We start from the raw sequence: 22,211 nt of genomic DNA on the forward strand, positions 1-22,211 counted from the left end.
ATGTTATACCAAGAGGAGTAAAAGAATATTTATTTGTTTTGTACAACATCCTTTATCGTTGGATCAGTGTAAAATATAAAATAACATTACTTGTGAGCAGATGGTTCAAAGCTTGTTATTCTTCTTCACCACTGCTACAGTAAATAGCAGGTTCTAGGACCCTGGAATGTGCAGCACATCTGATCCAACAGTTTCTGATGAACACAACGCTCATGATATGAGCACATAGACAATTCACTGCCGAGAGAACATGTAGGTCTGGTAGGTTCCTGCTCATCCATATGCAAATGTAGGGTGGAGCAAAGAAAAGAGAGGAAATGAGCATGAGAGACAACAGCATGGGAGAAAGGGAGATAAAGCATGCAGTGCAGATTGAAAGAGAAGGGACAGGCTGCACTTTTTTCTAACGTAAGGTGCTGCCATGTTTAAGGAAGCTGCAGAAATGTTAGCATCCGTGGTGAGAGATGCCACAAAAATGGTGCTGGATGGAGCTTTGACAGATATCTTTAGGATGTAAAGTAAGGAAGCGATGGCAGGAACAGACCTGTCGTTGGACAGATGGAGGGGAGTGTGAAAGCTTCGTGCTCCTGTGCTAAAGCTTTAGCCATAACTGTACTGACCCTGGTTGAGTTTACTCAAACAGCCCGGGTTGCAGAGGGAGCGGACCGTCCCTGGCTCCCAGCAGCTCCGGCCCTTCATCTCACTCTTTGGAGGCCTGATCCCACTCCACGCTCCCTGAGATGCAACGCTGCCCCTGGGCTGCTACATAATTCCAGCAAGGGGGAGGGCTGAGCCAGCGACTTTCCTTTCTCAGCGTTGCAGCGTGCTGACATGTGCATGCATACTCACAGACATACAATGATGTGGGGCAAGCGAGCACCCCCCGTAATTCCTATTTCCGATACAACAATGCCTGTACTCCTATCCTGCGTTTCCCTGTCCTCCAGAAACACACACATACACACAGTGCATACACACAATCAAAAAGCTCGGCACATTCACAGTTCTCTTCCACATGCTTCTTAGTGCAGTGCAGACTGAGGAGGGAGGGAGAGAGGCAGAGAGGAAGAGAATCAGAGAGGACATAGGACTCAGCAGCTAGCAATCATGTGCTAAACTAATACTTAAACACTTTGCTTCCTCTCTGTCACCTCCTCATAGCTTGACAGCAAAAGTCAACAATTTCAGGGAAGGAAAATGGCAGTGAAGCGGGGTCTCTAAAATGACAAGATTGAATAGGTAGCCATAAAAGACTAAAAGATCTACGCAGATAGAGGTCACTGAATCGAGGGATGGAAGAAAATATGAAATAACACTTCAATAAAATGTCCATTTCCAACTCACATATTACTGCTGTAGCCTCCTCTGATCGTTTTGAGAGTGCTTATCACTAGATGTTGATGGACAACTTAAAATCTGACCTCACCATCAGTGTCATTGTACGAACATGGCAGCAGCTGCAATGGCAATCCCCACTCCCTGCAATTTGATCATATGTGAAGGTTGTCATTTAAGCATTGCTGCCAGTGTACTCAGCACACTGTACTGTAAAACAAGGTCACCTTTGTCAACTGAACCAGCATACAGTCAGCTGAGGGTTTCAGAAAATACTCAAAAATACTTTTTTACTCAAGTATGACTGGTTATGCATTGGGGAGGTAACTGTACGTTTTTGGTTTTTTTTACAGTGCAACAGTTTACCAATTATTGAAAGATGCTCCATTTCTGAAGACAAATGTATGTCCTTACACTTCATGTGGACATTATTGATCGCAGTCTTTTTTGTTTAGAAGTTAACTTCTAAAGATTTTCCATCTTCAATAATACTTTATAGGTAGTAATTTTGTCTATTTCTGCTGTTAAATTGCACATTTTAATGTATGGGTCTTTGTGGAGATTGGCACATTTCAGGAATGTGAGGAAAATGCTTGTTTGGTACTTCATCACAGCTCCTCCATCAGAAGGTGTCACTTGCTTTTAGCTTGAATATAACTTGCATTTTAATGGAAGTTAGTTTTTAATATTGCATTTATGATCTTGTGGTCATATAGTTTAAAGATTCAATTGTAATAAAAAAAAAAAAAAAAACAGTTTTCATCGCTTTTGCCTTTATTGTTGCCATAAAGGTAAATGTTTATGATTTCTTATGAGAATAATTTCAAGCATATGAATAAGATGTATGGCAGGACAACATGCTAAATTATAACCATCTTGAATATCCTACTAATAGATATTTCCTTTCATGGTAGTTTTCACTTATGCAATCATGAATTCCATCAGACAGATTTACACAAATAAAATTACCCTTACAGCCAAAATTATATTCCATGTCATGTTTTTCATAAACTGTAGCATAGTGGCCATGTCACTATAACTGCCTTGGTTTAACACCAGATGAAACACAAGGAACAGTTCATATTTGTTACTGTAAAGTAAATTGTATCTATTGTAATATCTTAGCAACATAGAATGTGCATACATTTCTGGTGAAAGCTAAAAAAAAAAAAAAAAAAGGTGTCGGGGAGGGCTGCTATGGGCTGTGAGTGCTGTGACAAAAGTGCTGATGAGGTAAGCTTGATGGACTGTAAAGAAATAATGTAGCCCAAATGTCCTGAGGCTTGTTCCATGAAGCAATGAAGCATGAAACCACAATTAATTTCACACTTGACCTTCATCACTGTTTACTACAGTTAGGTTTACATATGATTAAGAAACAACTTGCTATGATCTATCTACTCTTCTTTAGTATTTAGACGTTTGTCATTAGTAGGACTGTAAATTAAATTTTATTCTTTTTTTCTATTAATTAAAATGCAGCACTCATATTTGGAGATATGTGAATTACGAGTAAATGGCTTCTCCATCAATTTCTATTCTAAAAAAATACTGAAATTTTTGTGAGCAGGCAATACTGAATTATTTTCTTTCTACTTCTTTTATCTAAAAAGTGTATATTATGACACAATAATGACTAGTAAATCTATTACTTACATTTATACAATACATTTATACAATTTATATCAATCCATTACATTTATAAACATAAACTTACATTATATTAAAATTCAGCATCAATTTTCCTGTTTATTTACTATATCAAAGTTTACGCACATGAAAACCAAACCATCTGAGACTAATTAAGGGAAAAGAAGAAGATGGTGTTTAAAGAGAATAAGTAACAGACTTTTGCCAATTAGTAAATGAAGAAGTAGGAACCCAAACACACACAGGCTCCACAGCCTAAATACATTGAGCTCATTATAACAGCAAAATTGTTCATAAGAAAGAAATCTTTCATCTCGGGGGGAAATGCTTTAATGATGACATTTTAGAGGTCAGGTTCTAAATTTGAGACCATTTAAGACATTAGGCTGTGTTACCTCCAGCACCCGTTGTCACTGATCTACATCAAAGGACCTTGTTATGTGAGATGGTGCTGCTTCAATGCCACCTGGGTATGTGAGAATCACAAGCACAAGCTTGTGCTGAAGTTTCCTAATAGATCAACGCTCCTGAGGAGATAATAACTTGCTTATTCAAAAGAGGTGGAATAGCTGCAATTAACTAGAAATGTAAGACTTAAGAGTAATTACTTCTTGCCATAGACTGCGCTGGCCATGCATCAACCTGATGACTGAGTAGTTTCTAACAGACACTTCATGTGAATGCGGTGTGGTGAAATTACAGCTGCTGCTCAGCATGCCAAGGCAATGAATCATCCTGCAGTCATCACTGACAAATAAACTCTAGGTAGCATCTTTGCAAGGTAGATGCTAGAACTGGAACTGTCGATACTTCAATGTGTTGTACTGAAAAACTTCTGATATTTTGAATAATAAGATGTCGTATTATAGTCTCATATTTTTTTCCTTCAATGCACAATGAGAGACAAGGTCATTTTAACATAAGGTTTGACATATTTTGTAAAAATTAGCCTTTGCTTTGATGATCCAGTTCTTGAAAATATGAGTAAAGATGAGACCGATGTGCACTTTTTATTTTAATGATGAACAGCTAGCACAAGTGAAGACTTTCTTAAATCCAGTCGAGTATGTGCATTTCACAATTAGGAAGTAAAAATGAAACCACAATAACAAGCAGAGGACTCAAATAAATGTTACCATGGTTACTGACAGAGTTGCAGAATGAGCAGAATTTTAAACCACTGCTAATTAGAGGAATAGTTTCAGTTCAGTGATAATTGTGCAATACCTTGCATGTACAGTGTAACAGGTTCAAGGTCTGGACTCTGACTTTCCCTATTTCAGCAGTCAAAACCTGCCAGAGAAGGACTTTTTCACCTGTGAAAGTATGATTCATTATCAGTGTATTATCTAACCTCATTAAAAGTCAGATCTTATATACATACCGTTATTTCCATTTTGCAAAAGGGAATTCTAAAAATGTCAGAAATTCATCCTATGCTCAGTCAGCATGCATGGGGCATAAGAATGATTATGCACTTTCAATTGAAAACAAATCTTCACATTAATAACCTCAATTAAAAAAGTAATTGTTCATCTCTGGTCATTTAAAGGGAATCATTAAGCTGCCATCATAAACTAAAATTTATTTGGAATTGGAATTATTTGAGCCCAGAGTTGTGTAAGGCACTTTGGCCAATTATGTTTTTTTTAAGGGCTGGATTGATTTGAACTGTAATAACTGGAAATAGCTGTAATAATAATGTGCATGTTTGTCATTTACACATTTAAAAAAAAAAAAAAAAAAATGTTCGCTGTAATTTGATCATGACCACAGTAGGGCTGAGGAATGTAACGAGAAGAGTTCATTCACCAGACACTAAGTCTCTCAGTCATTCAGAGAACTACATAAAATACAGGAAAAAGTGGATATCTGTTTTGCTAGATACATTTAAGAGGATCCAGATGCTGCTTTATTGCATCCTCACATTTCAGTAACACCTAAAGCCTTTAATGAAGCCTTTAAGTAGTTCTTCTGCCCGAATGGTAACCGTAAAGGCATTATTTACAGTCCAACCAAGATTAAATGTGGCTGTGCTGCATCCCATTAATTCATGTCATCAACTTTGTATCACTTATTATTTTGTAGCTTGTGACTTCTCTCTGTAGGTATTTCTAGCTGTGGTGCTGGATGCTTCTGATATGTTGTTACTGGTCCGACCAAACTGTCTGTGTATTGTTTGCTGTTCTCTCTCTTCCTCTAGCTGTCCTTTCACCCCAACCGGCTGAGGCAGATAGCAAAGTTCCCTCAATCTGATTCTGCCAGATGTTTTCTCTGTTTAAAACAAGTCCATTTTCCCCCTATTGTGACCAAACACTTGTATTATTCAAACGGCTGCATTTCAATTTATGTAAAGTATGAAAGATATTTTTTTCATTGTTACCAATAAAAGCTGTGTAAATAAACAGATTTATACTGCAGACAAATGTAGACATAAAATAAACATACAGCTAACTTGTTTGTTGATATTCATTCATTGATTTTCTATGCAGCTTAGTTCAGTTCAGGGTGGCAGGGAAGGTGGAGCCTATCCCAGCAGTCAAGAGGCCAGACAGACACTGGACCTGTCGCCATTCCATTACAGAGCTAACAGAGACAGACTAACAACCATTTGCATTTGCTTTCATACCTAGGGAGAATAAAGTGATTAACCTAACATACATGTCAGTGAACAGTGGGAGGAACCCGGAGTTTCGAGAGAGAAATCACACATACACAGAGAGAAGATGCAAACTCCACACAAAAAAGCTACTGTTCAAACCTCCCTCCAACTGAGGCTCAAACCAGTGACCTTGTTGTTATGGGGCCACAGTGTTAACCACCTTGTGGCCTTTAATCACTATTTGTTTGTTATTATTAATAATTGTAATGAGCTAACTTCCACCTCATGATCATGATTATACAGACACTGACCCATGGAAAACCATCTGATTATCAGAACCAGTTTGTGGAGCAGAGGGTCACTTGGTCAGACCTCTGGCAGGCTTTCCAAGCATTGCATTTCTGATATTGGCAGTGTATGGCGTCAACAGTCCAACGAACATCTACATCTGGGGCTGGACAAAGAGCCCCCTTCAAATGCTCACTATGCTCAGCAAATGGGATTTTGAGCTGCCCCAATATGCTCGGCCGGGGCCATTACACCTGCCAAAAATAACAGGTGTTGAAACCCATTGAGGAAGCAATCAGCAAGGGGATCAGAGGCTTCAGCTGGGTGTGAAACACAAAAAGACCAGTTGCCCATGTCAAGACTGAAGGGAAGCCGCTGACTGGACACAAGAGGGTAGCAGCAAGGATTGTGACAACAGCCACTGGCAGTTTGCAGTGGACCTGCTAGACAGCTTAGATTAGTTTATACCGTTGGCTCCACCTGAAACTGGACATCCTTCTGGTCTCAGAAAGCACATAAATCATTATAATGGACAATAACCGTGGTGGGATCACCTGAGTGAGGATGTCTGATCATTAAAGACCCATACACCTGAGGTGTTCAGGTGTGCCAGATGGTGTATAACTAACAGGTAACTAAAGCCTCATTGAGTATAGTCTAATGGCCCTTTTCCATTGATATCAGCTTGTCTCAACTCAACTCGACTCGGCTCGGTTTGTAGGGTTTTCCACTAGGCCTTTGTACCAGTTAACCGGTACAGTTTTTGTAACTCCTCAGCCCAGGTTCCAAGCGAGCTCAGTCGGGTTGTGCATGACGTCGCCAGACTGCATGCCGCCATTGGTCAGGGGTGCAGCCAATCAGAGGTCAGGGTCAGGGAGTGACATCACTGGAAGAGCGACTCCAACTCACAAGTTGTTGTTTTTCAGTACAACGTGATAAGCAATGGTGCAACAAAAGTCTGTTCCGTGGTCCAACGCTGAGGTGGAGACGTTTCTTTGTTTGGTTGCTGAAGAACGGATACAAAGGGAACTCGATGGAGCGACACGAAATGAAAAAATATTTCAAGAGCTGTCTGATTCCATGGCTACACACGGGTACCAAAGGAGTTTCCAGCAGTGCCGAGAGGAGCTGAAAAAGCTCAAAAGCGACTATCGGCAGGTCAAGAACCACAATGGTCGAAGTGGATCGAATAGAAGAGACAGGAAGTGGTTCCAACAAATGGATGCGATTTATGGTCAGCGACCGGCAGGCAAGGGAAGGAGGTGGCCATTTCTCTTAACCTCCTCTCATCAGGAAACCGGATTAGCTCTGGTAACAGCAACGTCTCCACAGCAGCACAAAAATCCTGCACACACCTGCACACAGTTGTGATGCTGACGCCAAAAAGATGTCCGACGCTCCTGTACTCTGAGCCGGTGGCAAGCTTCCAGAGTGCAACCGTCACTCTCTTCTTTAAGGGCACACACTCACGGAAAGTCGTGTCCTTCCGTTCCATAGCTGGACGTACTTTGTTGCATAGAAAATCAAATGTTTCCTCGGACATCCTAAAGTTCTGTATCCACTGTTGACTTGTAAAGCCAGGAACAATGGCATCCCACCATTGTGAGGCTCGTTTGACCACCCAGACTGACGGTTTGTGGCGACGAAACTGCTCCAAAACTGCCACCTGAAACACAGAATGAATACATTATATATTTTCAGAAATAGTTATTTAATCATTTATTTGGTTTAGGTATGGAAATAGGGTGCTAATAAACATGGTATTACATTATATTATAAAACACTGAGTAAGACTTACCCTCCTCAGACGTCTGCGATTGTCTTCCGCTTGGTAAAACTGCAGGGCTTCTAAAACTCTCCTGTGCTTCTCCAAGGTATTTTGTCTTGCCGCTTGCAGCCGCCGCTCGCTCTCATTTTTTATTTTGTTTCTGAAAACTAGCCACAGACTAAGTAGCAGATATACCATTGCCTCTAGGTCCTCCATCTTGTGTTTGTCGCGTATGTTGTTGGTTGCGCACAACACTGACGTCACAGCAATTTCAGACAAAGCACGCCCATTTCAGACCTGGTGCTAAATTGCAATGGAAAAGAAACAAGACCAAGCCGAGACGAGTTGAGTCGAGTTACGTTGAGACAAGCTGATAGAGGCATAATGCACACTTTTGGGATTTTGTGCTGATATTTACACACAATCGAGTGTTTACCAGTCAAAGGCATGTGAACCTGAGCATGAAATGCCACAATCGTTGTTTCATAAACCACTTCTGCAACTTGATAACAGAAAGAGCTGAATTTACTAAACAGAAAACAACAAAAGGGCCCAGAACAGCAGTGTAATTGACCAAGAGGACTGTCTTTCATGTGTCAGGATATCAGGATAAGAGGAAAATACTTTCTCATTTTTTCAAAACATCTGCCACCTGAGGGCATGGTGATTCACAGCACATTTAAATTGGGTATGATAAAAGGAATCATTTATCTCATACAGATTCAACACCAATTATCACAGAAATACAATCATACAAACAATGCAATGAGAAGGGGAAGGAGATGTAAAAAGAAATACAGATGTTGAATGTAAAAAGGCTTAGTTACTTTAAAATAAAATCAGGTATCAAGCTTGAAAGAAAAGATTAAAATACACTATAAGAACACTGAGAACAGCACAGGGCCAGTCCAAAGGTAAAATATATGTCCGCATGCTTGCCAATGGTGAAAGGACATTATAGTTGTGCTGTTATCCACAGCAACCATTTGATTTCATTGTGAAATTTTTCTAAAATATTCTCTTTAGACAGTTATAGAGTTTCTGTTTTCTGTGAAAGCCTTTGCTTTTGCTTCATTTGTTATGTTGCAAGATTGAATCTGACACTGACCTCTTTGTCTCCATTTCACTTGCCAGTGAAGACTAATCTCATCTTGCAAATCAACTACTGCCAGCACGCGATTTTAGTTCCAAACAAACAAGGACAAGAGCTTCAGTACACAGCCCCAGTAGAACTAATTGATGAAGATGATAAGCAAACCATCTGTCATTTCACTGCATCCTCTCCTGATCCTCTGAAAGTACCAAAACATGGCTACATCCCTCTGCACATGAAGCAGCTGTACACTAATTAAAAATCTAGCAGTTTACATAGACGTCACTAAATAAGTTGTCTTAAAATAGACTTATTTGCTTATAACTTAATATTTTGATTAATAGAGTACTTTTATTTTCTATGAGTTGTTGAGGGTTTCAATTTCAACAGAAATATTTTCTTTTTCAATTACTTTACTTCACTTAATTATAAATGTGAAAACAACTGGTACAGTACACATTTAACATCTAAATTACATTCATATAGGCAGGTTTAATAACACTCATATATATTCTGCCCTCTAATCTAACTCTCCAGCCCAGCTCAGAGACATTAAATCAACCTATCAACTAAAATAATAAAACAAACTAAATCAGTTCCCGATTACATTTAATGCCATAAAAAAAATCCTTATTACATACTTATTATTTTATTGAGATCACTCCAATGTTATTTTTAGCTTTAGAGTCAGATCCATTTAAATTAATTAGAAATACCATTAAAATAAAAAAGCAGCCCATATGTGGAACACACACACAAAAAAAACAACTTCCCATCATCTGAGCTAAAAGTATTTGTATGCTGCTAACAACACATACACATTCCTGAGCACAACACAAATAAAAAAGGCTGTGTACTTACAATAGGGAGGCTGTGCTTTATTCTGTCTCTATTATTCCCCTGGACTTTGCATAACAATATCAATGTCTGAAGAAGGGAAAAGCAGATGATAAGGAGAGAGATGGACAAAGAATAAGGAAATTCCATTCAGAAATGATCCCAGCTGGATGAAAAGCAGAGTAAATGTCCGACTGAGAGAGAAAGAGAAAAGGGGAGAGAAAGAGGGAGGGGCAGGTAGACCAGACAGTGAGTGCGAGAGGGTGATGGAAAGGGAGCAAGAACGAGTGCCGGTGAAAATGTATGGAAGATAAAAAAAAAAAAGAAAAAAATAGATGAAAACACAAAACGGGTATCCAGGGTAGAGAGGAGGGAGAGAAAATAAGCAGGGAAAAATTATAGATGTAGAATGTTTAAAGATAAAGCGCTAATCTGTTCTCACTTTGTCTTCTTCGCTCTCCTCCAGCTTCAGGACCATGGACAGAGCATACTGTTTTATCCTAAAAAGAGGGCGACTTACAGTAAGCATTTTTTTCATTTAACAAAATAACAAGAAAAATTAAATCCCACTGTACTCACAACATTAAGCAGAGCCATCAAAGACATCACACATGGACGGTCAGACTGACTTCAGAACAAATTCAGCTGAAGTGGATTCAGTGTTGCTTGAGATATGCCTCACTTAGCATGCTGGATATATGAGACTCTAGTGCTCAGGCTCTCTTGCAGCTGTATGAGCTCAGCTCCACTCTGAGAGACCCTTGGTTTAATGACTGGTTACAACATCCCCGAATTTCTCTTTCTCCAACAACTTAATTTAGAGCTTTCAAGTTTCCACAAAAAGATGCCATTAAAGACATTTTCAAATATGCTTAACTGAAATATATGTACATGTCTGGCTAGCATATTCATGTCACTACCAGAACAAATTAATCCATAAGCTGCAAACCCACTTTCACATGGTGTCAAAAACAAGACGGGCTTCACAGAGGTCATGTTAAAGTGAGAGGAAACACTGCCCCCTGCTGAACTAAATGGATGGATCTGTGTAACGCCTCAGTAAGGCACTGGAAAGTCATTCCAAGCCAAAATATGTTCATCTGCAATGTGTTAATCAAAATTCTGATACATCTCACACAGGATCAATGTCATGGCTCAAAAAGACCAGACTCAAGACAACTTCATGTGAAAACTAAAGAAAAAGAAAACAGCTCAATATGATTAAGGAAAAGATAAAACCATAATCTGCTACAATCATTCCAGTTCCAAAACAGTCACCTGCAGCCAGCATCGCCCCAGTTATCACCTAGTGCTTTGAGTGACTACTATTAAAACACATCAAAGCCTGTCTCCCCCGACCTTGGACTTGTATTCTGAGGACATCAAAGCAATCACTGTCAATTCAGCACTGAGCCATCAGGATAGACAGGAGAGCTGCGTCAGGACTTTAATTTACAATCTAAGACAATAATCCTGTACATTTTCATCCCTAAGCTATCCATCTTGGGGCTATTGCAACCCACTTGTGCCTGGATACATACTTTTTTGATCAACTGGCCCCAGTGTGTGAGACTTGGTGCCCACCTCTCCTCCATCCGCACTCTCAACACTGACTCTCCACGTGACTGTGTGCTGAGCCATTGCTCTGCCCCCTCCATGCATCCGACTGCAGCCCCAATCGCCCAGAGGCTTACAGAGACGCGGTCTGGAAAACTTGGTGAATGGCATTCAATGAACAGCTTCACACTGAAATCACAAAAACTCTTCCTGGAATTTAAGCGGAATAAAGATGCCCTCCATACTTCAATGGCAAATGTGTGAAAAGAGTCCAGGCCTGCAGACCTCTGGGTCAAGAAGTGACTTCATTTACTGAGGGTGCTCAGAAAGACACATCTCCACACACACACACAGCTGCTGGTGACCTTTTACAGTTCCACATTTGGGAGCTGCACCAGGCCGTCAGGAAGAGGAAGATCATCACAGAGCCTGTGAGAACAATGGGACTCCTCTGCCTAATAAGGTAATTTGCAAAAGTCTGCAAAAAGGACACTCTTGTAAAGTCTCAGGGGCCATCTCAGCATAGGCTTGGTACAAACAGCCTGCCTTATAAACCGGAAGTTGAAGGTCTAAAAAAGTGCGCATTTAGGATGGGGGGGGAATACTGCTGAGTTGTTTAAAAAAACGGTAAGATTCAGCATTTTTAGAGTTCAACTACAACCAGGGACTAAAAACTGCAGGATCTGCTGTTTTAATTTGTGTGTGGATGTGTTTTTTTTTTTTTATTTTATAATTTTGCAGAGTACATTTTTAAAGTGCTTTACTGTGAACGTCTAGACAAAGAAAAACTGCTGAATAACACTTGTAGAATGATATTCATTAATCAGTTTTTTTAGAAGAAAGAAAAAAAGAAAAATGGTACCAAATCCTCAAAGAAACTCCCCACATACTGGACATAACACTGAACGTGACAGCATACACGGGCAAGGACGCAACACACAACAGTAACTCTTTTGTTTGAATAATAATAATGATAAAAAGTCAATACTTTTTTTTTTAACAATTAAACATTATTAAAACAATATACGGATCTTATCATGGATCTGTATTTGTTCCAACTTATGATGAACTTACATGGAGTTGGTGTGGTAAGACATACTGCCTGTTTCAGAATATCCTTTAATCATTATTAAACATAGTCAGTTTAATTTATTTCACCTGCTTTAGCTGATTAAATTGTTCTGTGGTAGCAAACCAGGAAATCTTCTTGTTGAATTAACAAAGCAAGGTGATTTCAGTAAACAAAAATGAAAGACAACGGGTATTAAACTGTGGTGACACAAAAGCTTTAGATTGGCATTAGTATGGTTAAAGTGGCCATCCCAAAAATGTGCTCACACATACTCAAGCACACACACAATTGGGTGCACACCATATCGTGCTGTTCAATGATCTAAACTTATCAAAACCCAAATATACTAGCTTTCCTCTCCAGCACACTGAAGGCAGTGAACTGAAAAAGCACTCACATTTTCCCCCAGTCTATATGTAGCAATCTGACTTTCAAATGGAGGACAGAGGAATATATAGCCTGTCTCCATCCCTGTAGAGCCTGTCTGAGAATGGATTGAGAGGAGACTCTGGGATGATGCCAAAGTGAAACATGAAAAACATTCCTCCCAGACTTTTCCCACAGCCTTTGACCAGAAACATCTAATACAACTGTGCAAGAATAAGTCCCCTTGGAAATGAGGGTGTTCTGTTGTCAAGGGGATGCTGAATGGGCACTCGGTTCTCACAGTGGCTTTAGAATACTCCAGTTTGTTTTCCAGTGTGAATGAGCAGACATGCCTGCCCTCTCCTGGCTCACAAAGAAATGCAAATGACATAAAAGGAAGAGGGCATGAGCTGAAACAACAGCTGTGCGCAATATCAAATGTCAAAGTACACTAGAGACATGTTGCTGGATGAAAATCAAAATACGTGTATACCCAGCATACTGCTGATCATGTTAATTCAGGACTGAACTCACATTTCACTTGATATAAACAACAGCTTAGCATTTAATCAGCTATTTAAGCAATGACAGATTTAGACACCAAACTCCCTCCAGCACAACTAACTCATGGCTGTACTTTGATGTAATCTGTGCTTTTGCTGCGATCAGCATTTAGTGGAACTCTCACTTCCTAAGAGGCTGCTTCAGTCTTACCTGACTGATCATTCATCATGCGAATGGCTTTAGCTTTGGCCAGCTCCAGTGCTGTGACCCATCTCTGCCGCTCCACTTCCGTGCTCGCCTTCAGATGGTAAGTGCGGCCACCACTGCTTAGGACAATATTGCAGGCATCTTCTGTGTCAATGTGTGCTGTGGCCAAATTTATTGTTCCACGGCATGTATGTGCCATCTCTGCCTGTGTCCTGCAAAGATCAAATATTAATACAAACAAATAAACAATAACAGGCAGACAGAATTGAGTACATGAATGCAGTTTAACTGTTTTCAGACAGTATTTGACCTTCAGTAGATGTAAAAGTAAAACATTGCAGCAAGTTTGCAGGTTAGATAACACAACTCACATTCCTACTGCCACTGAGCACAAGCAGAGAGGGAAGGAGAGACTGGGGACTTACAGTAGTCATGTAAGTCACTCCAAAAGAAAGCAATGGTCCTTTCACTGAAAACACATAGCTGAAACACACGAATGAAGCCTAAACCTGCATTAGCTACTGTTAAACAGTTGGAATATTTCTACTGGAATTCACTCAAAGCAACCTGTCTGTCCTGCTGTGAATGTGATGAATTGTGGGAAGAAGGCCTCAACTAAGACCGACTGTTGCACATTCAGTGGGCCTTAGTAGTCCAGATAACAACGCCATTGTCTGACTCCAAACCTCTGTAGTGAACACAACTTAACAATGAATAACAGTGTGGACAAAGAGAGAACAGTGTGAGAGACGGTGACAGCTGGGAGACAGCCAAGGGAGAATGGGAAGAGATCAGCGCAAAGAGCAAGCAGGAAAGAGCTGCTTGTTCACACCCACTGCATTAGCCTAGGTGTATAATAACTTCATGCAAAATATAATCGGTTTCAAATACCAGTTCCAATAAAAAAAGTATACAACACATATCAGGAGGAATTTAGTAAGTACAGTGACCATGCTGTGTGTTAGAGATCACCACAGTATGTTTTAATTCCTCTTTGTGCCCTTGCAACTAGTTTTAAAAACTGAAAAAGACAAAACTCAAGAAATTCAAAACCTTGAGAATTCTTTAGTAAATTTTCTGCAACGCTGCAGAAGAAGGGTGGACAATCATATCCCATGGAAAGCAGATTTTCTGTCAAGCAACTGAATGCAAATTTAGTTGATCAGCAGCAACTTATCAGTAAGTTTTAAAGAATTTTTCAAAAGGCAATGCACAAATGTAACGATTCAAAAATCATTTAAACAATAAATATATTAAAGTAGTCCAAGACAGGATATTAAATGGCGATATGCTGACATCTCACAATCAGTCAGGTTAATATGCAATGGCTATTGCAATGAGACTTTGTCTTCTAGAAGTAAAGATGGGTTCATATGTTGTGAAATATTGTGTTGGCAAATAGTTCATTAATTTAAGGAAACCAGTTTTCACCATATAATTCCAAGGAATTGGGGGATTTCTTCATCTGTGGTACATAATATCATTTTGAGTTGCAAGAAACATTTCCAAAGATCTACACTGGGGACACAGCTGAAATCTAATATTGAACAATTTTACCCTTTGGACCCAAAATGTAGCACTGCATTAAAAACAGACATAAGCCTGTAGTATAAAACACTGCATGGTTGCAGGAACACTGAAACCCATTGTAAATGAGTACAGTAGCTGTTAAAACTGCAATGCGGAGAAATTGCTTAAAAGCTTGGTCTTATTCAGAACCGAAGCTTATTCAAAATGTTCTGTATTGACTTTGAAAGCTTAATGTGGCATCACCAATCAATATTTGAAATTTATTTGTAAATAATGGTTATTGCTTCTTCTTGGCTAATCAAAAGAAACGATCTGACATTTTATCATGAGCACAGTTCAAAAGGCAGCATCTGTGGTAGTTATAGAGTACAGAAGTGCACATAGAATGGGCAACTTGCACATTTATGAAGATGACACTAATGAAAAAAATTGGTTTGGAGCTACATATGATACTTTCTTATAACTTTTTTTAAAAAATAAATCTTGCTTATTTCAGACCAAATTCTCCATATGTTACAACAGTTTTGCAAGACAGTGGATGCTAAAATGGGATGCTTGCAAACTTTTGGGAAACAGGGCAGTATACTGCAGTGACTTTGCAGAGTGTTTAAAATAAACATATGGAAAGCTTCTGTCACATGCTTACCCATTCATACCCTTGAGAAAAGCTTCTTTGATGCATGCAGCCATGCTATCATGTGGATGTATCTGTGTGAGCGAACATTCACTCATCCATTCCCAGTGAGCCCACACTGCCACAGGCAGCTGCCTTTTAGTAGCATAAAGCTCTCTACCACCTCCAGTCTCAGCTGTCAGAAAAAGGGTGGTTGGTGTCTTATTAAGTCAATTTTAAGTGTAGTTTTACTTATTCTGCCAGGAAGTGACCACCATCACATGGCTTCTACTGACTAAAGTCTTGTTATAATGCCAGACAAGAACAAACGCTTCAGTGTACCACTCTTATGCTGGCACTTGGTGCACATCAGTTGTGCAGACAACAGTGCACTAGAGCCATGCGATGCAGCACGGGGAGCGGGTGGGGACCCTAAAAAGTCCAGTTTTCAGCTTCACCATGTGGAGTTCAGCTGCAGAGTCCTGAATGTAAGTAGGTCAGCAAACTAAACGTGCTGCTGATGAGTAAGATGAGATCCATGCTGATCACTACAGCCCTGTGGGGAGGCGAGGCCATGCAAAGGCCATGAAACTACACAGTCAAGGAAAAGCTGGGAAAGAGAGATAAAGACGGAATGCACCAGTAGAGTAGCAGAGGTGAGTGGGTGGAGCTCAGGGCATGAGAGGGGTACTGCATGTTCTGCTGCATCAGGAGAGATTTGCAGTGCTTTACCTGTCAGTCCCCTGTGCACACATCCTCATAAAACACAAATCCACCGATCTGGAGCATGTAATGACAGAACAACCAGTGAACAACACAGAACACACAGCCTTGAGCATGAAGATACAAGCAAAGACAGGCCGAGGAAATAGAACTAAGTACCCAGAGCACGAGACTGTAGTTAGGCTTTGTTTTGGCTGGAGGCTGTAATATCACAAGACAAGCCAGAGAAACGCCAGGGAATGTGCTGAAGATGGAAAAGAAACATGACACAAGAAGTCAAAAGCAATGATGCTGCAACATGGACAGCTTGACCTGCTGCAATACTTGAAGAATGCGACCTGATCCTCTGCTCTCTCTAACGTCCCTCTGCTACATTCCCCTTCACACATAACACAAAGACCGCCCAGATTGGCATGCAAATTGAAACACTTTGGAGTGCACATTGAAACTTGGTGCTAAGAGCAAAGAAGAAGCCATTAACAAGATTAGATCACAGCAGTCCCACTGCTTACTGTAGCCACTTTGCTGACACACCAAACAAAATCCTCAACCCTCCAGCTGGGCACAAGGTTGCCCCCCCACCCAGGAGCTGAGTGTGCAAACAGTTAAATCATAACCTGAAAGGACATAGGTAGTGCCAAACCCCTGGTGAGCACTTAAACTGATACTATTTGGTTGCTCTCCAGCAACAATGAAGGGAACATGTATGGCCTGGTCTACTGTTAAAGACAAGGCCAGCTGCTCTGATATGGCAGCTCCAGTAGCACTTAAAACTTTAATGCCGTGTAATCTTCCCTAACACACCAAGCTGGATTTACTTTAAGTATTGCTGAGAGTATTAAAACTGGGAGGAAAAGTCAATTAAGAAGTTATATATTAATGAAGCATAGAGAAAGTGAAAGGAATAAAAATCACATGTTCTGTGCAGCACAATGAGGCTCTTTGTGTGATCTTAACTTCAATGAAAAGGCACGACCAAAAGCTGATGTGGATTAAAAGACAGCTGGATTTGCACTTTCAGAGCCCAAATAATAGAGAAATCGATACCAAATGCAATTTGGAATCTTTATTAAACTCATTACTATTTAACAGGCACAACTGCTGAGTGTGTTAGTCCGTCCACAGTCTAAGCTATCGACTGCAGCACCAAGTAAAGAATCACGCCTTTTCTTTTGAGAAGAGCCGGCCTTAAGATTTAGCAATGTCTTGGTTCATTGATGGCACTTATGAAAAGAATTTTGTATGAGATATACTGAAATTTAAAAGCAAGCAAACAAATACTGAATGGTGCAAGTCCAACAACTGAGCAGTACATGTTGGGCTACATGTGATCCAATGTAAACTGTGCATATTCTCTTGATAAAATTTGATCTGCGATGACATCTCTAAATCATTTTGTGTTCATGCAAAGTTACTGTGAAATCCTTTAAAAACGCATGTACGCACTAAAATAAAAGCAGCTATTGTAAACTTCTGTACTATTATTGCCCTACTGCAAGCTGCTGTTATATTAAAGACAGAATACAGACTAAAAATGAGCTGCCAAAAAGCGTGCTACAAAATTATCGCTTGACATGCAAGGATAACACATTAATGAACATGCTGTCACATTTGTCTGACTGTTTCCTTTTCACTTCTCTTACAATAGAAGTGCACACAGTCAAGCAGAAAAAGCGCACATTGAGGCACATTAAGCCTGAAGACAGACACACACACAATGCGGTCTGCCAGGAAGACATCAGTGGAGGGGACAACTTGTGCGCTTCACTGCCTCTGTACTCAGATGTCAACAGGCTAGTTTCACTTTAGGGAAGGCTGTCACCTTATAACATAATGGACTATTAATGGTGGGAACAGCAACAGGCGTCTTTCCTTTCACCAGGAGCACAGGAAGGAGAAGGGCCTTGGCTACACTACCTCTCAGTCAAATAACCCTTTGATGAAAACAAAAGACAATCAGGGAACTCTTGTGCCAAGACTTGCGTGGTACAAAATGGAATGAAATGGGTTCTGATTTAACTTCTGCAAGCACAACTTCTAGATAATACTTGTTGATTAACCATTTTGAAACAAAACCTGCATTTCAAACTGTTGGATGTGCAGGGCAGCTCTTTGTGCTCAAAGGGTCCAGAGTAAAACTCTCACGCTAGCATGGCAGATGACAGGTGAAAAGACAGATGCCCTTTTTGCCACTTTAGTTTATTAATGCAAGCAAGCTAGAAGTTTTGTGGGGTTTTTTCTTTTTGTTTCCTTTAATAACTATTTGTAAATTGTGAAGACATTCAGATTTCATAGTGACAACTTTAATGAAGAATGCTGTTAGTAAAGGAAGGATAAGTCCACTGGGTCCACTTTCATTCCAATGTGAATCATGTTATTAGGGAACTAGGTCATACAGATGAATAACTTGTTGCAGCAAATACTCCATCTCTTTCCTTATGTGCATTTTAAAATGTATGCATTTGTTTAATTAGTTCTGTCTATAGTTATGTCTATACAGTTGACTTTCTGGAAATCACTTGGATCTTAAAGTAATTTGCCTCAGTCTACTGATATTAAACTACTAACACATTTGAGGAGCACCAAGGGCATGGTGACCCAGTAGGCGATAAAGCAGTGTTTTAATAAAAGCAGCCATGTGATAGCAAGCAACTCATTAAACATTGAAAAACAAAGCAAAGACAATATTGCAGAGTGTCAGGTTTTTTGTGTATTAAACAAAGTGGCGATGTAATACCAGCGTTTTTACAGCTTTCAACTACAATTTATAGATTATGTCAGCACATGAAGCTGATGGGTGTTAACATTTTTTTTTTTACCAGACTTAGCTTTTCTAGATGTCTAATTACCCTACAAGCAAGGCTATACTGACTTTTAAACTGATACTGACTAAAATTTTGTTTTAAAAGGCTTTCACTGATAAGGTATCCACTTTTTCAGTAAATATTCATCTTAAAGCGGAGTTCATATTATAAATTGAAGCTGTTTTTGGGACCTTTAATGTTTAATTAGGCATTTGAGAAACAGAACTCCTATGTGCTGAATAACTAGCTCTCCCCTGGGGGTCTGACTTTCATCTTAATCCCATCTTTGTTTCCATGTTACTCCTGAACACCCACACCTGAGGAAACATGACTCCCTTGCAAGAAGCGCCTGAGCCACAGGTGTCTGGCTGTAGTAAAGCTAATGTTAGCTCACTGTTAGTAACCGTGGCATCAAGGTGAAGACAGAATGGTAATGATAGCGACCACCTCTTGCAATGTATTTCATTACAATGATCAAACTAAGTAGCTTGGATCAGATAAGTGAGGTGACGCAGCAAATGAATAGACTTGGCAAAGTCATGACAGTCATGCAAAGTACACATTTAAAACAGTAACAACACAAAAGAAATGAACAGTCCCTTGTTAAGAGTCCGTTTAAAAGGCAACATGTTGTATTCATGTGAGAAGCGAACAGCTGGATGATCTCCAGCCGCCGGACAGATCATGACAGGAGGCTAACCACTTAGCTTCGTTTGCTAGCTAACGTCTGTATAAACGGTAACTCCAACTTCTGCACTTTAATAAGTTAAGTTAGAAAGCATTTTTCTGTGTCCGTTTCTCTATGTTTACTGTCTTTTTCGCAGCACACAGCCAGCTATAAGTACATTGTTATGGCTTCGTCAACTGGAAGTAAACAGCTGACTCTGTCCATTTGACAGCTAGCTTTAGCCTGCTGCTAGCCAGCTGTAGTGATGCGCCGACAGAAATATTATACTCGTGTTTTTTATTATTATTATTATTATGTTTTGTTTGGTTGGTTGGTTTTTAAATCTTACACATTACATCTATAAAAAATGTACCTGTAATATGAAAGCAGGCCGTTGCTGAGGACAAACCATCGCCGCTGATACCCTTTCAAATAGTTAGTCCATTTAAAGAGCCAGCCTTTGTAAGTATCCGACCCTGGAGCTGGGGCCGCGGCAGAGGCGGATGCCGAGCCCTTCCCTTGCTCGCTCATCCTCGGTTTCACCGCACTCTATAGGGGCGCAGGATGAACCGGGGACAGCGGAGACAGGGACACTACCCCAGTACGACTGCCTGAGCGAGGACGATATCACTGACGAATCGGCTTGACAGAACAGGGTCCGGTCTATGGTGAGGGAGACCACTGTGAACCCCTTTCACGTGAAGCTGGAGGAAGGACGAGAAGTGATGCCAAGACACTTTGCTGATGCAGACTGCAGAGGATTCTGGCACAGAGCATGACAGAATAGAATGGGAATCCCTTACATGGTAGTCATATTATAGTATAATTATATCACAAAAGACAAAAGTAATCACTACATCACTAACCACTCATGGTAGCATTTCTAGAAGGGTGAAGATGTTATCAAGTCATTCATTGGTTGAGGCCATATTGGGGATGACCGCTCTATTAGTTGAAGTCTATAGTCGAACCTGCCCCACGTGACGTTGTTATCTAAACATTCCTAAACATTTGACACGCGGTTTGGCTTTCGATTTCAGACCGGATCTAAAGTTAGTCGGATGAGTAGAGACAGACACGGGACAGACTTTGATAAAGCGCACCTAACAGCTCAGCTATTTCCACACTGCTTCGAGAAGGTTGTTGTGCTGGTTCACTGTCGTGAGTTAACTCGATTAATTATTAATCACATTAATTCCACCTGCGCCTGTCCTGCTACCATTAGATAAAATACAGTATTGAAATTGTTCCACTTGTTACTTGTGGAAGAGTTTAACCTACTAATCTAATAAATATTTTTCCACAGTAAACATGTTTTTACTTTCTAATCATGAAAGTTCTTCGGTGCTTAAGTACAAATTAAACTTTGTACCAGCCTGTTAAATGTCTTTCTAGGGCCCGTGGCACGATTATTTACAGAAGAAGCAAGTGGCCCCATCCAAAAAATGTAGACGTTCATTTCTGCACTGCTCTATTAAATCATGCAATCTTAAAAACTATCTTGTCAAGCTCATTTTATGTCAATGTGTTTTTTTTAATTTTATGGTTAATGTTCATGACAGTGATGTTATGTTTTTTTTTTAAATGGTGCAAGTGAAAAAAGCAAAAGGTTAATCATATTTACCACAACCACAATTAAACTTTGCATATTTAAGCTTAAGTGGAAATACATGTACAATGCATTAAGATAAATTAATTAATGGTTTAAAACAGTCATTGATTAAAGGACATCTGTTAATACACTGGTGAGTTAGTTAGATGAACGGCTCATTTCCTGTAATTTAGTGAGAAACATATTTATATAAGAAATCCGATGAGTGGAAGGTGATGAATGCATGATCCACGTTCACTTGTCTCTCAATGATCTTGCTCCTGATAACATCTCTTTACCACAAGATGGCAACATCATCAAAATGATAATAATGTGGTGAAACTGTTGAACTTAACAAATAAACAAAAAAATAAATTTTCTATTTCCAAATGTATTTATTAATTCATTGTTTCAAAAAGAAAAAAAATACTCACATTACTAACAACATAGAAAATAAATACATACAACAAATCTGATTTTTTTTTTAAAAAAAGAGTAGCCCTTATTATTTGGAAATGCACACACAAACAAAGTGGTGAGAACTCATGCTACACAAACTTCCTAGTGTCTCTGCTACATATTTCTCTTTTTTTTTTATTTTACTGGGAAAAACTCAAAATGAACTAAAAGAGGAACACAAACAACTGGCTTGACTGGAGGTTTAACACTGCAGTACATCATGGAGAGAGCTTTTGCTCTTACATGCCAGCGGAAAGAAACAATCACATTCACCCATTCAAGTGCACATTACAGTCAGAAAAGCATGAAATACAAAAATGAAACACAATATCACATTTTCACATCAGTGCAAGTAAACCCTGACCTGTTGGCTCTACCAACAAAAGCATGCAAATTGATTACTCTACAAATCATCTTTATATACAGTAGGTCTCTCTGTTTCCAGTGCAGCCATGTTTACTAAAATGCCTACCTTGGTCTAATCAAAAGAAAAGCAGTTGGCATTGTTCATCAGATGGTATCAGATGGTGATATTAAAGCTTTAT

At 39.7% G+C, this 22,211-nt stretch overlaps 1 protein-coding gene across 1 annotated transcript in view; it reads right to left on the reverse strand.

Moving 5' to 3' along the window:
• The window catches only part of osbp2b (oxysterol binding protein 2b), a gene marked incomplete at its 5' end in the record, with an annotated part of 53,312 nt that extends 33,165 nt beyond the window's left edge, over positions 1-20,147 (reverse strand). The window contains 2 exons of the mRNA XM_079251014.1: positions 13,283-13,491; positions 19,990-20,147. Coding sequence (XP_079107140.1) covers positions 13,283-13,491; positions 19,990-20,147 — 367 coding nt within the window. The remainder of the gene's footprint in view (positions 1-13,282; positions 13,492-19,989) is intronic.
• Positions 20,148-22,211: the final 2,064 nt, after the last annotated feature.

This window comes from Telmatherina bonti (assembly GCF_933228915.1).
Source record: "Telmatherina bonti genome assembly, chromosome: 13".
Lineage (NCBI taxonomy): Eukaryota > Metazoa > Chordata > Actinopteri > Atheriniformes > Telmatherinidae > Telmatherina > Telmatherina bonti.